At 39.3% G+C, this 18,411-nt stretch overlaps 1 protein-coding gene across 5 annotated transcripts in view; it reads left to right on the top strand.

Annotated features, from left to right (window-relative positions):
• Positions 1–18,411, top strand: part of nckipsd.L (NCK interacting protein with SH3 domain L homeolog) — an 83,308-nt gene that overhangs the window by 45,963 nt on the left and 18,934 nt on the right. For all 5 annotated transcript variants that reach the window (XM_041589353.1, XM_041589354.1, XM_041589355.1 and 2 more), the window contains 3 exon segments: positions 10,648–10,818; positions 12,889–12,975; positions 15,668–15,806. In XM_041589353.1, coding sequence (XP_041445287.1) covers positions 10,648–10,818; positions 12,889–12,975; positions 15,668–15,806 — 397 coding nt within the window.

Below are 18,411 nucleotides of genomic sequence, written 5' to 3'. Positions count from 1 at the left end.
AAAAACTGTTTAGATAAGGAGAAATATTTTCAAACTTTCATAACCTGCCAAATTATGTAAAATGAACATGGTAATTAGGGGGTGTGTTCACAGAAAGGGGCGTGGTCAAGAACATTTGCTGTTCTACGTGCGAAAAAAAAATTTTGTCCCTCTTTTTACTTCCAAAATGTTGGGAGGTATGTGCTAGGGACCTATACACCCCTGTGTAGCTACCATTATATGGGAAAGGGAGCTCTCTCAATATTTGGGATGTTGTTATTGTTACTGCAGGGAAGATACTACAAAAATGTGCCTGTCATAGATTTTTATGATGCTGTCGCAGATGTGATTAGAATGACTTGTAGGATAATGGGGCTGCCTGTCTCAGACTGAAAGGATTTATGGCTTAAAGCCTGGAATGCAAATGGCTTTTCAGCAGACAGGCCTCACTCTCCATTCTGGAAACACTGGCTAGTCGGCTTCCGATACACGTGCATTTTTAGTGTACTTAGCGGACTCCTTCCTCAGGAATAAAGAGCTCTCTGTGACCCAAGCAGAACTGCTAGAGCTCCTGGATAAGTCAGCTAAGCAAAAAATTAGGGATGCATCGAATCCAGGATTTGGCCAGCAGGATTCAGATTCGGCTGAATCCTTCTGCCCAGACGAACCGAATCCTAATGGAAGGGAAATTGCGTGACTTTTTGTCACAAAACAAGGAAGTAAAAAATGTTTTCCCCATCCCTAATTAGGATATGCAAATTAGGATTTGGTTCGCTATTCTCGCCGAATCTTTCGTGAAGGATTCGGGGGTTCGACAGAATCCGAAACAGTTGATTCGGTGCATCCCTACAGAAAATGTATTTGCATGGTCACAAAAATGCAAAAGAAAAGTGTCTGTATATTTTGTGTTCTTCCCTCCCAGAAACAAGGCATGGAAACGGTATTGTTGAGGTCAGAAATATTTTATTTAGGAAAGTGTAAAATTGTTGAGTTTATCTGCCAACTTCCATCTATGAAAAAAATTATGTTGGCCACAACATATTATCACAGGACTATGCAGCACCCACTTCTACTTTTCAATATAAAATGGGGCAGTTGAATAAAAAAAAAAAAGTTTTCAGATATGAGGCATGCCCAAAAATGATGAATAAGGTAGCAAGTCTGACGGCTTATATGGGTATGATCAAATGTTGGGTGCCTATTTCTAGTCTTGGATATTGGAATTCCAGCTTGGTAGGTGTAATTTGGGAATATTTGTATATTTTAGTAAGTCTTTTATGTGCCACTGGGGTCCTGATAAACTTGGGACCATATGTGAAAATCTCAGCTCTAAATTGTTTCTGGCGCAACTAAATAGTCAGTTCATCAATTAAATCTTCTCAAAGAAAGCGGAATCCGCTCAGGAAAAACCTTCGAGGCTGTGAAACCGCTTCTAAAGTGCCACTTAACCTGATGCTTTTACTGTAATCTAATATAATTTTTATGAGTTTGTTCTTGACAAAGCACCATTAAATATCTGTCCCTACCTCAGTGGAGCTCACAATCTAATTTCTCCAGAAACACAGACAGGCAGGTACTATCAGTATTTTGAGGGAACCAGAGTACCTGAAGGGTAACTCCCTCACCCAGTTAAATTGATTTGCTAGCAATTCACACAAGTATGGCACATGTAAACCCATTATTCTGAAATATGGGAATTACATATTACAAGCATATTCCATACATACAAAAGTTTTGTACAGCATATGCAGCTAGCTAGAATAAGGCTAATGGCACACATGGTTGATTATTGGTCTTCATCTGCTTGAGTTTTTTTGCATAATTTTAGGCCTAAAACTGCTCCATGTGTGCACTCTCAGGCTGATGCAATGTCTGTGCACCAAGAAGGAACACACTGGATTTTCTCCAGCTGCATAGAAAACCATCAGCCCTGTGTGCTATTAACCTAAAGGTGGCCATACAATCATCAATCGGACGGGGAAAAAAAATTTGTACGCTATTTGGTGCATGTATGGCAGGAGACAAGCCAACCGATAGCAGAAGACTTGGATATCGGTTGGCTCGTCGATCCGCCCAGGTGGAAAATTTTGATTGGGCACCTTTGAAGGCACCAGAACATTTGCCTTTGTTAGTACTAAATTGTTAGATACAGGTAGAATTCTATTGTTTCTATCTGTATATCTGCCGATTCAGCTCTACGCGTGTGTATTGAAATGAACGATCTTTCTTGGCAAGATATTTTCCAGGAAAGATTGTAATTGTTACGTCTATGGCCTCCTTTATTCTAGTTGGCCAAATGTGCTGCACACAGGCATAGAAAAGCTGATGTTCTCCTATTTGATTCTTCTACTTGGAGCGATGAAGGCATGGCATCGACCTTAGAGCACACGCATGGAGTGAATTTCTTTGCAAAAATATGTAGTAAAAGCAGGTGAAGAAAAAATGATCATCATGTGCCATTAGCCTAAGGGCATTCCATGCGTAAGGGCCTGCAACAAGAAAAATAAGTACACAGACCTGGGGTAGGACAATTAGAGGCACTGGGTGGCACCTAACAAAAAAAAATACCACCCAGTCATTTTGTTCCATTTTTCTTTAATTTTTGTAATATACTTTGTAATAATAACAATGTAGCACATCATACTCAAGTCCTAAGCCTTTATGGGCATAGGATGGCTTGTGGCATAATAAACAAAGATTACAGCTGTGCTATTTTTAATGCTTAGGCCTGTTAAGAATATACATTACATAAATGTGTTCAAGTCTAAATACTTCAGTAATTTGAATTTAATTTGACAAACTTAGCTTTTCAAGAGACAACCCACTTTTCACTTATTGTCCAATAATTTAAGGTGGCCAGACACGGGCCGATAAAAGCTGCTGACAGACCAAGTCGGCAGCTTTTTGGCCCCTGTGTGGGGCCCTCTGATGGGCTTCCCCAATCGATATCTGACAGAAAGTCGATCAGATGTCAATCCTTTAGTGCTAAAAAATACAGTTGAATCGCGGACCGCGTGTGTTCGTTGATGCGATCTGACCGCCCGTACTCCTACATTATGATCCGATCATTGGGCCCTATGTCCCACAATCGAATTTTCCAAATATCGCCCACTTCAAGATCTCTGTGTATGGCCACCGTAAAACCTAATTTTCCACTTTCCATGATACAGAACAGTTTTCCATTATTTAGCCTGTTTGGGGCTGGATTATTCATACCTCCCAACATTTTAGAAGTAAAAAGAGGGACAAAAAAAATTTTCCCGCACGTAGCGCAGCAATTTTTTTGACAAACACCCCCTAATTACCATGTTTGTTTTACAAAATTTGGCAGGTTATGAAAGTTTGAAAATATTTCTCCTTATCTAAACTGTGTTTTTGTGTCTCAAAATTGTTACAAAGTATCTTATTTGCACCTGTTAGCTGTTCTGGGCTCTCTGCTAAAAGCCAATTAAGTAAGAAACTTTGTTTCTTTTTCTGGCTGTTCAGTGCATAGAAAAGAGGGACTTTCCAGTACAAATGAGGGACTGCGGGTTGAGTTGTCAAAAGAGGGACTGTCCCTCCGAAAAAGGGACTGTTGGGAGGTATGGATTATTATAAAAATGGTCTTAAAGTGGTCTATGGAGTTCTTCAGCATGCTTTGAGTCCCTTGAAAGGACATATCTGGGCCATAGGCCCCTTTGAACAGTCCTGTATAATATTAGGCATAAGAATATTAAAAATAAATACACATACAAGCACATGTCACAGGCAAATGTGTGCAAGGATCGGCCATGAGGGGAAAAGTGATGCCCCCCCCATACCCCCATTTTTTTTTATAGCTGCCACTAAGCACCTTATTAGTGGGCCGAATTTTGCTTCAAGGCAAAGCTGTCTCTGTGCCTGCTGGTGATTTCAGTGAATTGGTTTAACTGACAGATTATATGGAGTAACACAAATGCATCGCTGGAACAATGATAAACTGGAAATTACATTTCCCAGCATTTAAACTCGCATTTGTCTTGTGATTAACCTAATTAATTAACTTAATTAATATTTCAGCTAACGGCAAGGCCTTTTGATAAAAAAATTGCTAGCAGTTCTGCTAGGCTTTTTTTTTTTATTATTGTTGTATTAAATGGCCAGTCAACAGTTTTGCTATGGGGCCCCTAACATTCACTCTGGAACTGAATCAAATGTCTCACTGAATTACTGATTAGTTACTTAATAATACCATTTCATACTTAATCAAATATGCGTTGCACGATCAGCATCTTCAGTGCAAATCTGAACCCGCCGAAGGGAAGATTCACAGTTACTGGGCACAGTTGATGGGAGCCCAAGCCGTTAATTAATTAACATTAATATCTCAAAAAAGTATGTTTTTTTTTTTTTCTGTACATGCAATTTACTCAATATTGATTTTTTTTATTCCTGTAGGAATTCTCTTTGCAAAGTGGTCAGTATTAATAATTCTGAAATTGTGGTTTTACAGGCTTTTTAATGGTTCATTAGTAGTTGTCACATAACATCAAGATACTGTTAATGCCTGCAGGGATGGAGCTGGGAGAGGTGCAAAGACAGCATTGCTAGATTTATAATATCATTGATGTTATACTTTTTTTTTTATATAAATCTGACATTTTGCTTGTGACATCAGCGGTAAAGCCTTCTAATTATATATATATATATATATATATATATATATATATATATATATATATATATATATATATATATATATATATATATATATATATATATATATATATATATATATATATATATATATATATATATATATATATATATATATATGTCGCTTGAAAAATGACTTATTTAATTTCAATACATAATGAAAACATAAAATGCCCAAAAGTGGGGGAAAAAAGAGCAATCTGATGTCTTTGGGTCAAACGTGCTTCTCTAATCCGATAATGTATATGCTGTCTTAATAAATGCAAATTCCATACCTCCCAACTGTCCCATTTATCCCGGGACAGTCCCGATTTTGACAGCTCATCCTGCAGTCCCGGATTGTTACTGAAATGTCCCGACTTTCTCTTTGATCTCCTGCTCTGAACAGCCAGGAAAAGATACAAAGTTTTTAAAACGTAATTGGCTTTTAAAAGGCAGAGAGCCCAGAATATGTGGTAGCTGTACTTAGATACATGTGTAACATTTTAAGATAAGCAAAGAAGCAACTGTAACAATTTAAGATAAGCAGGTCTCTTTGGGAAACAGACTAGCATCTTAAAGAGCAATTCACCTTCAGAAGCAAAACTGTAATAACACATAACCACAGAATTGTGTTCAAACTTTCATAACCTGCCAAATTTTGTAAAATCAACACGGTAATTAGGGGGTGTGGCCACAAAAATGGGCATGGGCAAAACATTTTTCGCCAATATCCGTACAGCAAATCTTTTTGTCCCTCATTCTGATTCCAAAATGTTGGGTGGTATGATATTGGGTGGCGTATAAGGCAGGGTTTTATCCATTCTTGTGCCAAATAAACTTTGTCTTTCACCTCAATTGATCTCCAGTAAGTGAATTTCCCTGACAAACGAGAATTGACCCTTTAAATTGGTTCCCAACTGGTGGTGTATTGTACATAATATTGGACTTACATTACACATTTTCTAAAAAAAAAGTATTGTTTTTTTTTTTCCTTGATCAAAGTAGAGCAGATCCCTGACACTCTCTCATGCCGGCCCGAATCATTTCTTACTTTATTAGTTTACAGAAGGCGGATAAGTGCAGGAATCTGTGTCTCATTATACTTTATCCTGCGCTCATTTTCTTGGGAAGGCAAATGCTAGTGGGGAAATATAAACTAATAACAGTATGGCACTCATGAGTGAAATTGCAGTTTAAAAGAAGGATTGAATTTGTTAACCGTTAAAATTAGTTCATATGTCAGACGCTGACAAGGTGTAACATTTCTCTCATTGTTATTTAATGTGTAGAATTGGGTTTTTTTTTATAGCATCTTTCTCATCTGGAATCTTAGCCCTAAACAGAGCTTGAAAACTAGAATATGACAATTTATATAGAGGTTTTTCTATATTTTAGCCTCCATGCCCTGCCATCTTATCATCTTCAGTATGGTTTATCTCCTTCTCTCTTTTTTACATCTCCTCTGCCCATTACTTTGGAAGCTCACACTGAATTTTGCAAGCAGGGGGTTATATGTATAAGCTGCCCCCCATGGCCTACATTAATGAATATGTCCGTGGCCATCCCATCTCTCTAAACACACTGTTTGCTGACCTTCTCTTCATGCTGCTAAAGGTAGAAGCTTTGGTAAATCATCTCCAGGATATCAGGAGTCTGACAGTAGGGTACCAGCATACTCTGAATTCTGGCTTAATGTCAAGGCCACAGCTAATGTGCATAAGCACAGCTGGATGAAGCCTCATTAGCCAAGGGAGCACTAAGCCACAAAAGTCTTGGTTACTGTGTTGCCTTATAGGTGAGCTCATTCTGTATGTATGAAGTCATCAATACGCTTATGGACAGAGGTTAATGTTCTGTCTAATGTGGGTCACTGTAGCGAGAAAAAGTCATTAATCATATGCGAGATCCCCTCCCTTGTACATTAAAGGGGAACTCCACACAAACATAACTTGAGCTTTTTGAAAAGTAAACATAATTTCAAGCAACTTTGCAATATACATCAGTTAAAAAATATGCAGATTTTTTATGATTTTTAATGGAACAGTTCCCTTAACCTAGCCCCCTGCTCTCCTGTTGATCTGTCTGACTACTTTGCTGTGCTGGCTGACTACTGTTACTTTGTATCAACAACCGTCTATCCTCCAAACCCCACAATTCCCTGCAAACGTGATTTCAATAAGGAAAGGAAGATCCCAGTGCAATGCATTGTGGGTTATGTAGTTCCTGCATGCTGTCTGTAAGCTGTGGAGAAGTTGTTACAATATCAGTGTTTAGTCCTTCCTTCCCTGCCAGGATTTCAAATGATTCAGAAAGAGAAGAACTGTTAAATAGATGGATTTCAGCATAGAAAATGGCATTTATTCATACTTTTTGAAGAAACTGGTGACTGTAATGGATATATTAGGGGTTTCTGTGTTATGTGGGCCTCTTTGTCAAAGTTTTGGATTGGAGTTCCCCTTTAAGTATTCTCCTATTCAGAAACAGACCTACAAACCCTGCTTTAAATACATAACACATACAAGTTGCATTGTAAATGTGTGCATCATGCATGTGTGTGGCTACAAGTTGAAATTGTGAGTTCTAGTGACCTTTATCAGGATTTATGGCTAAATCCTTATGTCGCTGATGAAGGTCACTAAGTGGTGCCCGAAATCTTGGGCTTTCTAGTGGATCAATAAAGCACTTTACTGCATGATGACCTAGACCCTTTTTATCTCAAATATATATTATCTCTAGTACTTGGGATTTTTGCATTACAACAAGAACTCTTGTGAGTAACAGGATATTTTAAGAGAATGCCATAACAGACACCGAGGTTGCTCCTGGTCTAGTAACCCACTGCATAAAGTACTGTAGACTCGGTTATCATGAAATTGCAACTTGCATGTAACGTGTGTTTGTTTGGCTGAGGTTTATAAGCTTTTCCAGCCATCCGGGGGTTCTACTTCAATGGGTTTCAGGTGGCTTTCAAGTGGTCACAATAAAACTTAGCTGACGCTTTGTTCCTTTATAATGAATTAAAGAGCAGTTTGAGCCTTGACAAGGGGGAAGTGTGATTCTCGAAACCTTAGATTTGTATCATTTACAGAATCACTCTTCTCATGTGTTCCTGGCCTACACTTCCATCTTTTCTAACCTTGCTGGCCTGTTTGCTCCAGCCACAAATGATTATAACATATCAAAGAAACATTGCACATCTCTAGAGATCCTCAGGTCTTCATTACTCTAGCGTAGTGTTTCTCAGGCTACTGTCCTGCAGGGGCAATGTGAAATATTCTGCCTCTTCACTGTTTTGGTGGGCCCTGGCGCAACTTATTTTCATACCAGTAGATCTGTTTCTTGAGCTATGGGCCAGGAGGCTCCAAGCCTTGAGTATATAAATTATTAAAATCCTAAAGGCAATCCCTCTGCCTACATTCAAAAGCTAAAGTTGATTAGCCATGCCGGAGCACCCGTGAGGAATAGGCAACCTAGTGCCCATTAAAAAACACCCACACAACAGGTGGAGACCAAACATATGGGCAAGGGATGGACTAGGGATGCATATACAAAGAAGTAAAAAAATGTTTTTTCCACTTTTTCCCATCCCTAATTTGCACATGCAAATTTGTATTCGGTTCAGTTTTGGCATAATTTGGGAATTCGGCCTAATCCCAAATAGTGTATTCGATCATCCCTAATGTGGACAGAAAAGGAATGTGCCTTCCACAGATAAATTGTGAATTATTTAAAAATATATAGTGAATAAAGTACCCCCCCTTGTAAATATAAGGATATTATAAGTTACCGAGGAGTTTCATAACCATATAAAAAAAAAACAAGTCATGGAACTCCGAGGTGACTTCTAATATCCTCATATTTTGCAACTGTTTATTGATTATAATACAGAAGTTTCAGTGACAGAAATGACATCACTAAACTCACATTAAACCTATGACATCACTAAGAACCGTTTATCAGGATAGAATTGACAGGATATTCATGGCTTTTGTGTATTATATGTTTTTGAGCAACCTAGATAACCCAACTGGTTCTATTTTAATTTGACATGTATAAGGGTATCATATCAAAGATTTGCAGTGGTAAACTGGCGGAAAAGTTCTGAATTCGTAGTGGATTTTCTGATGGTTCTAAGATGCCCCAACACTGTGTGGACTCCTTGTACCCCATGGGAGTAGATCTAATGGTGGGGTCTGAAGTAGAAGAAGAATACAAGGACTTTATGCAGATCTGTGCAGATTTATATTGCATACTGTGAAACAGGGAATTGATAATTTCTGTTTATATTACATGTAGTTAGTGAAGCATTGATAATTATGTGTAGAGAGGCATAACGTGTAATCCAATTTGTCTTGGGTTCTTATGTTTTTAGAAAATATTTTCATTTGGATATGTTAAGCCTGTTTGTGTGTCTTATTTGTTGTACAGTATAACATTATATAGCGCTACTAGGATACACCGCACCATACATTTTTAAAATACAGGTATGGGATCAGTTATCCTGAAACCGGAAAAAAAGGCTCCGAATTAGACTTCATTTTATCCAAATCTATTTTTTTTTTCAATGATTTTCTTTCTCTCTGTAATAATAAAACAGTAGCTTGTTCTTGATCCCGACTAAGATATAATTAGTCCTTATTGGAAGCAAAACCAGCCTGTTGGGTTTATTTAATGTTTACATGATTTTCTAGTGACTATGGAGATCCAAATTACGGAAAGATCCATTACCCGGAAAACCCCAGGTCCCAAGAATTCTGGATAACAGGTCCCATACCTGTATGGAAAAATACAAATAAGGAGTCACTGTGATAAGTATAAATATACAGAGAAGTGCCACACTGTAAAAGTTAGGGATGCACCGAATACAGGATTCAGTTCAGAATTCTGGCTTTTTCAGCAGAAATCCTTCTGCCTGGCTGAACCGAATCCTAATGTGCATAAGCAAATGGGGGTGGAGAGGGAAATCACGTGATTTTTTGTCACAAAACAAGGAAGTAAAAAACGTTTCCAGTTCCCATCCCTAATTTCATAAATACGGATTTCTCTGACACGATTTCCAAGATATAAAATATTTAGCTTTATTTAATCCATTAAAAATTTATCAGTTTAGGTACAGTGCATATTGCTCACCACTGACGCGTTTCGTGCCCTAAATCTGGCCATAGATGTTGAGATTTTTAAAAGATCAGATCCTGATCGTGAGACCACGATCTTCTCAGAACGATCGTACGAATTTACCATCAACTAAAAAGACCAATTTGCCAGGAAAACAAAGGGGAGCTGCCTGCTTGGCCCTGCAAACATAGAGAGATTGCACTGCGACCGACAGAGATTTTTTGACCTGGCCGATCAATTTCCTGACAGATGTCGGCCGAAAAATCGTAAGATGTACGATCGTTCGAATCCCACTAACCACAGGATAATTTCGAAGGATTGGTCGGGCTTCCCTAAAATCGGTCGTTCGGCAAGAAGAATCGTCGCGTCTATGGGGAGCTTTGTTTAGGCACTCCCTCAGAGTGTTAAAACACTCAGGATTCAGGGGTTTGGCTGAATCCAAAATAGTGAATTTGATGGATCCCTAGTAAAAGTCACAGTAGGAAGGAGGTCCTTGTCCTGTAAAGCTTACACTCTATTATAAATGCTTTGCTACTTCTCTTTGAGAGTAAATGCATGGTGATCCGTGTGGATGATTTACAAACGTGGGTGCTAAATTGCAGAAGCTGATTGGTTGCTCCTATATTCTATCAGCCCTTGGATGTGAAGGGAGGAACTGCCACAGGCTGCTTTCCATTGACTGCAAAGGAAAGGTTAACAAATAGCTGAAGAGACGCACAAAAAATGTCTCCGGTATAGCCTGGTGAAAGCTTTAGCATTGCTATCCATTTTAAGGAAAAAAGCACAAATTATATGATCAGAGGATTAGACCCTGATTATACAGCACTAAGCAGCTTACCCACTTTAAGTCGATGATAAATCGACAAAAGAACTGATATCTGTGTGTTCTATTGACAGGATTCAGGCACGGGATTACCTTCGGGGCAGGTTTGCCATGATGAGCAGCGCTTGGAAGTGATATTTGCCGATCTGGCCAGGCACAAAGATGATGCCCAGCAACGGAGCTGGGCCCTGTATGAAGATGAAAATGTGATTCTCTGTTACCTGGAGGAGTTGCTGCTGATACTGGTGGGTTCTTTGTATTCAGCGGAACATCTCAAAATATTTAATATTTGCTATGTTAATCAATCATATTAGATCCTATTGCTTTTTTATGTTAATGGGACACAATACCATAATGTCATTTTCCAGTGGCAATAGACGCTTATCTTACAGTTATTTTTCTGATATGAATTTCTGTCTTTCGAGGGCCAGGCAAGAGAATTTAACACTTGTTAAATTTGAGGGGGTTATTTATCAAAGGTCTAATTTTAGTTCGGTGTTAACAAATCGAAAACTCAAATTGATCGAGTTTTTGGTGGGAAAAACTCAAATTTATCGCGTTTTTGGTGGGGAAAACTTGAATTGATCGACTTTTTGGGCAAAACCATCCGTAAATAACTTAAACATCATGAAGGCTATTAACATCTTCAAGTGCTTCAAAGGACCACTGCCATTAACTCCTACATGAGCTCGACGGGTTTTAGGTGGTGTTTTTTCAGATTTGAGCTATTTGCAGGGTGGGAGTATAATAAATCTTGGCAATTTTTATCGAATTATCAAAGAAAACACAACGCGAACCTTAATAAATCTGCCATGTAATAGTCTCTTAATAAGCATGGCTGATTACAAGATTCATTATCAACTCCAATGAGCTTCTTTTATGTTATAATCCCATTAGAAAACACCAAAAAGGGGTTTGATGAAGCAGGCCTGGAGAGGACATGTTCATCCATACATATTTATGCTCCCATAGCATTGGGACAACTCTTTGGCTGTTCCCATAGCCTGCAGCATAGGTGTTCTACTGTAATAAGCAGTCCCCTTTTAGGAAGTCTGTTGGGTTGTTTATTGGAAGTTGTCTTACAAATCTGTAGGGCTTCCAGTTCTCCATCACTGATCTACATAGTTAGAACATGACTACAAGGCAAGATGGAGACTCCACTTTAGGAACATAGCTGATTATGATGCTTTAGGCAAAATGTATGTCTGCCCCTATCTATAAGGGTTTTTTTGAAAACTTCCTGACCCTAAGTTTTACTTACCGTTAAAGTAAAATAACGGATTCCCTAGTTTTTAGATATGTGAGGTTAATATACCTTTTAACTTATTTCTCTGCAAATTTAGGTTGACAGCTGTGTAGGTATGCATACAGAAGGATTACATTCATCTTCAAGTTACCTTTATATGTAACCTTTATATCTAAAAGGAACAGTAACACCAGAAAATGAAACTTAAAATAATGAAACTGTTGCCCTGCACTGGTAAAACTGATGTGTTTGCTTCAGAAACACTACTATTGTTTATATAAACAAGCTGCTGTGTAGCCATGACGGAAATTGAAAAAGGGCCTCGATGCCCAAAACATGTCGTGTGGACAATAATGAAAATGCAACTTGCAGTTAATCTACCTATAGTATGTGATTCCCAAACCCTGGATATACATTGAAAAAAGGCTATAAGACACAGGTTAAATAGTGGATAACCGATAACCCCATTATGTTCTACAGAGCTTATCTGCTATCTGTTGTGTCACCTGAGCCTTTTCTCCTTTGAATGGCTGCCCCCATTGCTACTCAGCAGCTTATTTATATAAACAATAGTAGTGTTTAGTTGTGCGATGCTCTGATTCTGACATCCCATAGTATATAAATGAAAGTTTTCAGTTTTATATTTATAAACACTATGGTTGCCACCCAGCCGGTATTTTACCGGGCTAGCTGGTAAAACACCTGCCGAGGCCGGGGCCGGTATTACAAATTTACAGGCAACACAGTTGTCGGTAAATTTATTATATCCTTTTTTTAAAAAAAAAGCCCCTGGCCTGCCCCCAATTTGCTTAGTAATTACCTTTTTTTCTGCCTTCTGGCCATCATGCGATGTGGCTCTGCCTCCTACTGCGGCACGGTACGTGGCTCTGCCCCCTTTTTGCGTCTAGGAACGCCACTTTTGTTCCTGCCCCCCACCGGTAAAAACGTTAAGAAAAGGTGGCAACCCTAATGAACACCCCCAGTCCCTGTCCTGATGTAGCAGTGCATTCCAGAACCCAGAGACTCTGCATCCATCAAGTATGAGAAATGCCTCCTTGTTTCCTTTCAGACAGATGCTGACCCAGAAGTGTGCAAGAGGATGTGCAAGAGGAACCAGTTTGAGGCCGTTCTTTCCCTTGTGGCTTATTATCAAATGGTAAGTTGTGCTTCAGATCATTCCTGCCAATGAATCCTGCAGGCTGATCAGCGTGCGTAGAGCGCAATCAAGGAAAGCATCTGCCGGCTTCCAAAAACATGGAAACAACCTCTGGCCTCATTCCACGTATTTGTTTTGTGTTCAGCATTTCGCCGAACATTGTAATTAATAACTGATTCACGCTTGCTGAAGAATGCTGAAAAATCGCATTTTTCCGTCAATGAAAAGCATTCCACTAATTGTACAATAACAGATTAGGCCTTGTGAATCGCATTTGTCATGGCCAAGCTTTCTAATTATGCCACTGCTTTTCATTAATATCACTGTACATTTGACTAGGTTGCCATTCTTTTCAGATTTCATTTTGTTACATAAAGCCAGCTTGGTGTCTCATATGTAGAGGGCAGTATGGAGTTAATGATGTAGCGCAGGGGTCCCCAACCTTTTTTTACTCATGAGCAACATACAAATGTAAAAAGAGTTGGGGAGCAACATGAGCATGAAAAATGACCCTAGGGATGCCAAATAGGGGCTGTGATTGGCTATTTGTTAGCGCCAATGTGGACTGGCAGCCTACAGGAGACTATGTTTGGTAATTCACCTGGTTTTTATACAACCAAAACTTGCCTCCAAGCCTGGAATTCAAAAATAAGCACCTGCCTTGCGGCCACTGGGAGCAACATCCAAGGGGGTTGGTGAGAAACTCTACCTCTCTCAAATGCTTCACTTACCAATTTAAAATCAGGATATAAACATGTAAGAAACAAGAACCATGAATATCCTGTAAATTATATCCTTATCTGTGATGCCTTGTGATGTCATCCGTTATAATGGCTGCTAATGCATGCAATTTGTTTCAAGTGAATCCCTAAAACATGTGTACAGGTATGGGATTCGTTATCCGGAAACCCTTTATCCAGAAAGTACCGGATTATGGGAAGGCCATATCCCATAGACTCTCTTTAAGCAAATAATTTGACTTTCCTATGTAATAAGAGAACAGTAGCTTGTACTTGATCCCAACTAAGATATAATTAATCCTTATTGGAAGTAAAAGCAGCCTACTGAGTTTATTTAATGTTTACATGATTTTCTAGTAGACTTAAGGTATGCGTTTTAGAAAGGTCCATTATCTGGAAAGCCCCAGGTTCCAAGCATTCTAGATAGCAAGTCCCATACTTGTATTATAAATATTACTGTACCCCATGCTTTAACATATGAGTGTATTCAATGTCATCCTAGAGTTTTTGTGACCTTTATTATATGGTCTTGGAACTCCTAGGTGATTTATAATATTCTTATAATATCCAAGCATTCTAGATAGCAAGTCCCATACCTGTATTATAAACATTATTGTACCCCCTGCTTTAACATATGAGGGTATTAAAAGTCATCCTGGAGTTCTATGACCTTTATTATATAGTTTTGGAACTCCTAGGTGATTTATAATATTCTTATAATATCCAAGCATTCTAGATAGCACTTCCCATACCTGTATTATAAACATTATTGTACCCCCTGCTTTAACATATGAGGGTATTAAAAGTCATCCTGGAGTTCTGTGACCTTTATTATATAGTTTTGGAACTCCTAGGTGATTTATAATATTCTTATAATATCCAAGCATTCTAGATAGCAATTCCCATACCTGTATTATAAACATTATTGTACCCCCTACTTTAACATATGAGGGTATTAAAAGTCATCCTGGAGTTCTATGACCTTTATTATATAGTTTTGGAACTCCTAGGTGATTTATAATATTCATATAATATCCAAGCATTCTATATAGCAACCCCCATACCTGTATTATAAACATTATTGTACCCCCTGCTTTAACATATGAGGGTATTAAAAGTCATCCTGGAGTTCTATGACCTTTATTATATAGTTTTGGAACTCCTAGGTGATTTATAATATTCTTATAATATTCAAGCATTCTAGATAGCAAGTCCCATACCTGTATTATAAACATTATTGTACCCCCTGCTTTAACATATGAGGGTATTCAAAGTCATCATGGAGTTCTATGACCTTTATTATATGGTTTTGGAACTCCTGGGTGATTTATAATATCCTTCTATATTACAGTTGGGGGGTACATATTCCCCTATATATACATTGCCCCTAATGTGGAAAGGTCACATCAGTCATATCCTGCCACAGCCCCAGTGCTCCCTGACACCCAACCCAGTTTCTTTTTAGGATAATGGTACATGGACTGCACCCAAAAAGCAATTGATGTAAATCACCTGTGAATACACTCACAATTTACATTCATATGTTGTAAGTTCTGCTGTTGTGCATTCTGCATAGGCTCCGTTGAAACAATGCAATCTGTTTATTAAAACTAGAGGCACGGTTTCATTTTTGGGCAATGGGGGCTTGCCTCTTCCAAAGCGAACAGTTTTAGGGAATATGTAATGTAAGTAAATCCGGCTGATAAATGCGATACATTTTACACTGCTCAGTAAAGCATACAAAGGCCACGGTAATTGCTGTGTCTATAAAATTCTTAATTAGAAAGCCCTACTATTGAGTACACAAGAAAATGGAAAATTAATTAACTTATAAGCTCAATATCCCGTATATTGTGTTGCCACCCCGGAAAGACAATTGCTCACTGTTTAAATATTTTAGTGCACATATGTTTCATCAAGTCATACACTAACATAAATGTGTTGTGTGATAGGAGCACCGAGTGCCATTACGGCTGCTGCTGCTGAAGTGTTTCGGTGCCATGTGTAATCTGGACGCATCAATTATTTCTGCTCTCGTTAACTCTGTCCTTCCCATGGAGCTAGCGCGGGACATGCAGACGCATACTCAGGGTAAGTCTGTCCTGATAACATGGTGCTTTTAGAGATGTAAGAATGAATTAAAGATCCAGGCTTTTGTGGCCTATCATGACTTTTTACTCCAATGCATCAGTCAGCGTTTTCGAGCGATAATTGCCTGACCCTCAAGTGCAGGCGATTCACATAGGAATGAATGGAGAGTAATTGCAAGAGTTGGGTCACCCACCCAAAGAGCTGGAAAATGCTCAGGCTGTGCCACCTTACAAGAGCCCCACCTTACAATTTATTGGTGGATACAGCATTTCAAACCCTAATCATAGCTGGAGGGCTCTGTGACTTAAGCTTTTCCTTGAGGAGCAATTGACCAGCAAACTGGGTTCATGGGGCATCATTACAGGTATCCTTAGAGGTCTTTGGAGATTTGCTGTTGGCTGGGTCAGCACACGCCTAATCACATTCTCTGACTATGTGACTTGTGACCCCTCGGGCTACAAAATACCTTGAGTTGGAAACTGGCAGGAGAAATGTGTATTGTAAAAAAAGGTCCAGCCCGTGGCTGACACCTGTCAAGTGCAGTGCTGCAAGGATCAAAATATCACAATTTTGCATCTTCCCCTAAACTTCAGCATCTCGGGTAAGTTTTTCCGCCTGACGTTAAAGGAAAACTTTGTAGGTCTCTATAAAAATATATTGCATAAAACAGCTCCTATGTGTAACCCTATTTCATGTAAATAAAGCATTTTCATAATAATATACTTTTTTAGTAGTATGTGCCATTGGGTAATCATAAATAGAAAACTGCCATTTTAAAAAAATAAGGGCCGCCCCTGTGATCCTATGATTCACAGTGCACACAAACAAACCATACATGTTAGGTCACATTTTGCTTACTTATTCATTTTGGGGGTATAGTTTTCCTTTAACCTGAGACACTTACATTGGTTTTTTGCCTGCGCAATACAAACAGCTTTATATGGGTAGATACATTTTTAAAGAAAGGGCTCTCACTTGGGTTTGGCAGGTAGTCTGTTGCTTATTATCAGGTCATATCCTCAGTTCTGAGCTTTTATATATTTCATTATGGGGGAAATCCGTAATGAAGTCAATAATGACAACTTATTGGGGTACAGGAGGGATAGACTAGTAACCTAAAAGTAATTTAAAGGGGTGGTTCACCATTTGGTTAACTTTAGTGTGTTGTAGAATGACTTAATTCTATGCAGCTTTTCAATTGGTCTTCATTATTTATTTTTTATAATGTAATTATTTGCCTTCTGACTCTTTCCAGGTTTCAGATGGGGGTCACTGACCCCATATTAAAAACAAAAATGCCCTGTAAGGCTACAAAGGCATTATTATTGCTACTTTTTATTACTCATCTTTCTGTTCAGGCCCTCTCCTATTCATATTCCACTCTCTTGTTTAAATCCATGCGTGGCTGCTAGGATAACTTGGATCCTGGCAACCAGATTGTTGAAATTGCAAAATGGAGAGCCGCTGAATACAAATCGAAATAACTCTAAACCAACAATTAAAAAACGATAACCAGTTCCCAATTGTCTCAAATTGTCACTCTTGACATCATGCTAAATATTAACTCAAAGGTGGCCAGCCCCTTTAAAATTAATATAGGCTTATTTACTATCTGTGGCTACTGTGCTGTTTACCATGGCCAGTAACTCTGTGCCCCCCTTATGCCAAAGCACCCATCCAAAGCCCTTTGGCATAGCACTTATAAAGCAAGTCCATGTTTCCATTGCCCTTTAATTTGTTAAAGGAGAAGGAAAGGCTTCATGGACTTGATGCCAAATGTTAGGCACCCCCAAGTGATTGTATTGACTTACCTGAAACCCCGGGCCGGTGCTCCTATCAGCCGAAAACTGCACCAGCCCGGGGTTATACCAGTGAGCACCACAGAGTGATCCTCTTCCGTCTTCCTTTGCGTGGCTGCACATGCGAAGTAGAATGAACAGCCGAACTTTAACTAAAAAGTTGGCTATTTCGTTCAACTGCACATGCGTCTGCCCCGGGAAATTTGAAGAAAGAAGAAGCCGGAAGAGAAACCATCTGTGGTGCTCACTGGTATAACCGTGGGCAGGTGCAGTTTTCTGCTGATAGGAGCACCAGCCCGGGGTTTCAGGTAAGTCAATACATTCACTTGGGGTTGCCTAACATTTGGCACCCCGAACCGCACCAAGCCTTTCCTTCTCCTTTAAAGGAGAACTAAACACCTTTGGCGCTAAATCCCTCCCCTGTTTTGCTCCTCCCCCGGGCCAATGCCCCTAAGTTGCTACTTACCCCTCGGCACAGGTCCTGTCCATGGAGTTCACAGACGCCATCTTCTCCCATGCGGCCTTCTTCCTGGATTGCCCGTCATTTGCCGGCGCATGCGCAGTAGGAGCATTTGTCGGTTCAGCTCTACTGCGCATGCAACGAAAGTCACAAAGTTTTCCAATTTCTTTTTTCGGAAACTTTGTGACTTTTGGCGCATGCGCAGTAGAGCTGAACCGACAAATGCCCCTACTGCGCATGCTCCACCAAACCGGGCAATCCAGGAAGAAGACCGCATGGGAGAAGATGGCATCTGTGAACTCCGTGGACAGGACCTGCGGCGAGGGGTAAGTAGCAACTTAGGGGC

This window comes from Xenopus laevis, chromosome 4L (assembly GCF_017654675.1).
Source record: "Xenopus laevis strain J_2021 chromosome 4L, Xenopus_laevis_v10.1, whole genome shotgun sequence".
In the NCBI taxonomy this organism is placed as follows: domain Eukaryota; kingdom Metazoa; phylum Chordata; class Amphibia; order Anura; family Pipidae; genus Xenopus; species Xenopus laevis.
The sequence above is the reverse complement of the archived record's forward strand: the minus strand, read 5'-3'. Positions and strand labels throughout refer to the sequence as shown.